This window comes from Microplitis demolitor, chromosome 8 (genome assembly GCF_026212275.2).
Source record: "Microplitis demolitor isolate Queensland-Clemson2020A chromosome 8, iyMicDemo2.1a, whole genome shotgun sequence".
Classification (NCBI taxonomy): Eukaryota; Metazoa; Arthropoda; class Insecta; order Hymenoptera; family Braconidae; genus Microplitis; species Microplitis demolitor.
The window spans coordinates 20,611,693-20,617,469 of NC_068552.1; the positions used below are offsets into that span (position 1 = coordinate 20,611,693).

Here is a 5,777-nt window from a genome sequence, read left to right on the forward strand (position 1 = left end):
GTTGGTGTTACTCATTGTATAACTTATAAGATTATTATTGCTTACATTGAGAGAAATAAGCGCCACTCTGGATATCAACACAAAAGAGGAGACTCTTGTTCCTTCAGACTTTTGTTTTAATTACAGATACCATTGAATGCTAAACATTGTATTGGATTTTAAAAAAATAAAAGATAAACTGATCGTAGTTTAAGCTATAATTGAATCAACTATTTCATTATGTTCTGATAAAAAAAATTAATTTTTTCGTGTTAAAAAAGTTTAAGTAAATTGCAATAGAGTAGAATTTTTCTTTTCCTTTTTTTTCTTTTTTTTTATTTTTTATTTTATTTCTCTGCTCACGAAACGTAGAGTATATAGCGTACATAAAGCACATAAAGCACTGTTGATTAGGTTAGTCGTTTAACAATTTTCCTCGGCGCTGAATTTGCCGCGACAAAAATTGCTAAATTGCCTCTTTGAGACTCGCTCGCACGAAGCAGTAATAAAACGAAAAACGTTTTTCTTTAACCAATCGACCACAGATAATTTTCCCAATTGCTTTCTTTCTGCTTTTATTCTGCTTTTATTATATATTTTTCTTATTTTATTTTTATGCTGTATTATATTATTTATGATTAAAGTTAAAATTTTTTTTTCTTTTATATACTTTGAATAGAAGACAGATGTAAATTGCATTACGAAACTACTTGTGAATTTATTCACAAGTCCTTTTGGGCATTTACCACGGCAAAGCGTGCCGCTCTTTTACTCATCTCAACGATCTCAACTACCACCCAAGAAAATAACTTATACTCCTTTCCAACCCTCTTCTTTCTCTCCTCCTGGCCCATTCAATTCCCAGTTACAAGTTTGAGATTTTCTTCAAAGTTATCGTCGTCATCGTCTCGTGACAAAACTACACATCCTTATATATATATATATGTATTATGTATATATTAGTATCAATGTGATGTATAAGTTGTCGTGACGATGACTAGAGCAGACGAGAGACTCGGCGCATACGTTTTTTATCTTTTTTCTTTATTTTACTATTCATTTATAAATCTATATTCTTATTCGAGTATATTTATGGTCACAGTATAGAAAATATATAAGTTAAAGGAAATTTAATAAATTATTTTAATTCTTAGAAAAATAAAAACTATGCAAATAACACTATAAATGTTTAAACAGAAATTTCACACAGTATATATGTATATAACTTATATCATTCTTCTTATGTATATACATATCAAGGCAGAACGATTTCCGCAATGATATATTAGACTTTTATTAGCATTTAACTTTTCAAAAGTAACTAACGTGTATAGACAAGCGTCAAATTGACGTCGATTATACTTTCAAATATATACACAGAGCCACGAATTGCGATGATTGTAAGAGAAATGGACGAGCAGAGATATATCAAAAGCTTTTTTTATATTCCTCCCATCCTGAAATGACTCGTAAAAAATTCGATAATCGCGCTCGAGCGTCAAATATTCATACATAAATATATATATATATATATATATATATATATATTTTCTTTCTACCACGAAAAAATTACAATTTTACCATTTTTAAATTTTCTTTTTCTTTTTTTTTATTAATTAAAATAAATAAGTTACTATTTCTAAAACTTAACTATAATTGATGACGTGACTATAAATATATATATATACGAATAGGAATAGGATTTATCTTTCGTAAAACAATTTCCTGAAACGACAGTTCTATATGCTGTCCTCAGCTGTAAGAGAGCTTTTCGAGAAGAGCAGCAAAAGTGAGAAGAGTGCGGGGTCGAGATGATGAGTTGATGAGGTGATGAGGTGATGAGGATCTCATAGAGGGTGGGGTTCGCCGACGGACGAGCTGTAGCTGTTAGCAGTTAATGAAAATTAGCTTTAGTCGGTTGATTGAGCGTTAAATCGTTCCTTTCTTGTTTCGGTAGTACAAGTCCAACACTATCATTCTCACCCTCGACGAAATCTCTCATTTATTTTTACAATGCAGTTAAAGTTGACTGAGAAGGCATGCCGCAGCATCAACTTTTAAATTTAAATACTAGTTCATAATATTTTTTATTTTTATTTAACTATACTAAAATTTATTAAATCAACTTTAAAAAATAGATTTTATAATGATAAACCATTAAATAACTGCATAAAACTGGTCGTAATAACACAAATAGTGATATACAATGCAGAGATATTTTACAGATCTCACAAGAAAATCAGCTTAAACTATCATATATGTATAGGTATATTATATAGCGAATGGTTATGCGGCTGTGAATTGTTTATAAATTATGGTATAAACACAGAACGATAATTAATGGCATGAGTACATAATCAAGCATACGAACACTCTATTAGTATATTTGTAATTATTCAGAAAACTACAATCATCTTGATTATCTTAATATTCAGATTCATACCGTATTAAAATTATTGATAAACATTTCTAAGAAATTGATAAAACTATATTTAATTATTATTTAAAACTCAAGATTCACTTTATAAATTTATTTAGCGAATTAAGATGTATACTATAGTCATGACTGCAGGATAAAGAATAATAAATTAAAATTAAAATGAGAGCAATGTAACTCTTTGGGATTTATTAACTGTGGCACCGGATGAGTGTCAGATCCTAGTGGTTTTTACTCCCATCAGTACAGAGTCGACGGTCGACAAGTCTCCAGTCCCATCTTTACGTCTGAATAAACATATCCAATGTCTAACCGGGCCACCCAGTTTGACTATTAAAACACTTATAGGGAAAAAATTATGCTTGTGTCGCAACTCAGTTGTACACCCACCCTTTTTTCGGGAATTAAAGAAATAATAAAAAAAAGTAAAACCTCATGAGAGTTGTTTAATTTTTCATCTTTATATAAAGCGGCGTTTAGTTTTTAAACCCATACCATTTTAATTGTGTATATTCTATGTCAATCATTCAATTAAATTTATTTATAAATTTTTTTTTTTTTTTTTTTTTTAAATCTTTTTGTTGGTGATATAAAAATTTGACGTGGGATTTGATTCTCAAGCTATATACATATATCTATGTACAATACATATATGAATAACCCATGTTGAGCTCTTGCGTTGGCATTTCAAGGGGTTGCTGCAACCATATGATAATTTACAATGATATGATTACAGTTGAGTACATCCATCCGGACCATCCGATGAAAACTACACGATGTCAATTTTAGCTATTGAATTTTAAATAAATTATATATAATATTAAAATGGATAAAATATGTTTCACAACATAATTTTTATTATTATTATTATTATTATTATTATTTATACATTTATTTACATACTCTAATATACACAACTCTCTATTGATAATATATATATATATATATATATTTTTAGTAAGATAGTTGAGAAAAAATTTTAATTGGATAATATTTATGATTATTATTATTATTGATTATATTTTATGTTATTTTTAGATTATAAATTATTATTTATCATTGTTATCATGGATAATTTTAGATAGTTGAGTTTCACGGGGTAGTTGATGATCAATCTCGGGGGGTATACTAGTTTGCACCTGTAAATGGGGAGGAGTTGTGTGAAGTGAAGGACAGAGAAGCGGATGATAGGGTAGGCAGTAGTAAGGGAACGTGTTGAACGGTTTGTTTGATGGGTGAATCTGTGGTGAGCATGAAATTTGCCCAGGAAGTTGTAAATTTGAAGTACGTAGAGATGGTAATCCTCTCAATTGCTCATCTGGATGAACCAATACTCTCACGGCTACTCGTCTTGCGGCACTGGAATTAACTATCGCACCCAATTCTTGTTGCTGTCGCCTCTTAGTTTTGTATCTAAATTTTTTTTTAAATATTATATTTACATTTTAAATTTAAATTATTATAGGGAAAAAAAAAAAAAAAGAATTATACATTACCTTCGGTTTTGAAACCAAATTTTGACTTGAGTTTCAGTTAATTTTAGTCCACGTGCAAGATCAGCTCTTTCTGGCCCTGATAGATATTTTTGAGCTGCAAATCGTCTCTCGAGCTCATACACTTGAGCATGTGAAAAAGCTGCTCTACTACGTTTTTTTCTGTTCTGAAGTAATTGCCCGTGCGATTGATTATCATACATATCATCCTCTATTTCATCTGGAATCAAACGAAACAATATTATGATTTTTATTATTTTAAAATAAAGTTAAATGTATATTAAACCCGTGATACATAATAATTTTTTAGATTATGAAAAGGGAAAAGTGAGTGTAGAGCTTATGCGTTTGAAGTCTCATTTTAAATCATGTTACAACACACGTGCCGCTATGTTTACATATTCATATACTCGCGGCAATTCCTCTTTGCTTAACCAGAGTCAGGTACCTCCACCAAAATTGTTTAGTCTCGAATGCCATAAACGTCATGATATAGCTTCTTTAATAACCTTTTAATAGCCTCAACGACTTTTCAATATTATTCAATCATTATTATTTTCATTTTATTTATCTCAAGTATATTTATATAGTTATAAAGATATATAGATATAAATGATTGATTTTGACATTGGTTAAGTTAAATCACTACATACTACGCCCATTAGAGTTATATTAGGGGTAAAATCTATGTGTATATTTGTCGATAATGGATATATAAGTAGTGGAAAAGTGCTTGATCAGTTTGTTGAGTAATTCAATACTCAATACTATCTACATTCAATTTTCTTTGTTTTTTTTTTGTTTATTTCATGTTCGTTTATAAGAATATTGTATTAAAGAAATCTTATCCTCATTTTCATCAACAGCCGTAAAGGATGGAATCAAACAGGAAATAAATTTATGAGCTTATAATATTATTATGTATATTTTATGAAAAGTAAAGTTTCCGTTAGTGATAAGTAAAAATGACTAAGATTTACTTAATGTATGCGAGAATAATTTGATATGCCGAAAAGGAAAAAAAAAAAAAAAAAAAAAAAAAAAAGATAAAGAGGATCTGACGGCAAATGAACAAGTGTAAGAGATTTAGAGTAGTCCAAGCCACTTGTGACGTCTGCTTGGTCGAGTGGCACTTATGCTACTAAAATTACATTCAATTACGTTATCTACGTAGCCCGGGTTAACTTAAAAAACTCTCAAGGATATGTAAGAGTGAGTTTATAATGCCTCTGATCCTGATATATTAATTTTTTAATAGAATAATAATATTAATAAAACATACCAAGATATTTTGTTTTACTCATATCCAAAGCTTCGTCTTGCTGACGATGATTTAATGATGATTCTCGTGAATCTTTAAATTTACGATAATTAGCAATGTTATCCAGTTGATCAAGATTTTGAAAACTGGCTTTTGTAATTGACGGTAAATTATTGTAATTTGACAAATTTGTCTGGACTAGATTTCTTCTCAAGATATTCAACTCACGAACTACACTTGTCCGGTTATCCGGAGAAGTTGTTCTTTTCAAAAAAGATATTCCACTACTACTTGATAATTGACCATCAATTTCAATAACAGTTTCACCACCACCTAATGTTCTCTTATTGTTATTATTAATATTAATATTATTATTATCATTATTATTATTATTATTATTGTTATTATTATTATTATTATTATTATTGTCATTACGATTATAATTATTTTCATGTTCTCCATAAGATTCTTGAAGAATGATGGGACGAATTTCTAGCTGTCCCACGTGGTTGGTTGAACTGCTGAGAATATGTTCGATACTAAATGGTGTTGGTTGAATAGATAATGCACTTTTCGGAGAGTCCATTCGATTTTTTTCGGTTGCCAT

The 5,777-nt window shown here is 29.4% G+C and overlaps 1 protein-coding gene across 1 annotated transcript; it reads right to left on the bottom strand.

Annotated features, from left to right (window-relative positions):
- Positions 1–3,465: 3,465 nt before the first annotated feature.
- On the bottom strand, positions 3,466–5,777 carry LOC103576813 (homeobox protein DTH-1). The gene is made up of 4 exons (XM_014443204.1): positions 5,606–5,777; positions 5,192–5,503; positions 3,913–4,129; positions 3,466–3,829 (listed from the first exon to the last, which is right to left on the bottom strand). Exons 1-4 carry the CDS (start codon positions 5,775–5,777, stop codon positions 3,466–3,468), a joined length of 1,065 nt encoding a protein of 354 aa, XP_014298690.1.

Coding starts and splice junctions, on each gene's coding strand:
- LOC103576813 (XM_014443204.1), bottom strand. CDS start 5,777: ATGGCAACCGAAAAAAATCGAATGGACTCTCCGAAAAGTGCATTATCT. Junction 5,504..5,605: donor ACATGAAAATAATTATAATC/GTAATGACAATA, acceptor AGAGAACATTAG/GTGGTGGTGAAACTGTTATT. Junction 3,830..3,912: donor ATTTGGTTTCAAAACCGAAG/GTAATGTATAAT, acceptor AAAAAAATTTAG/ATACAAAACTAAGAGGCGAC.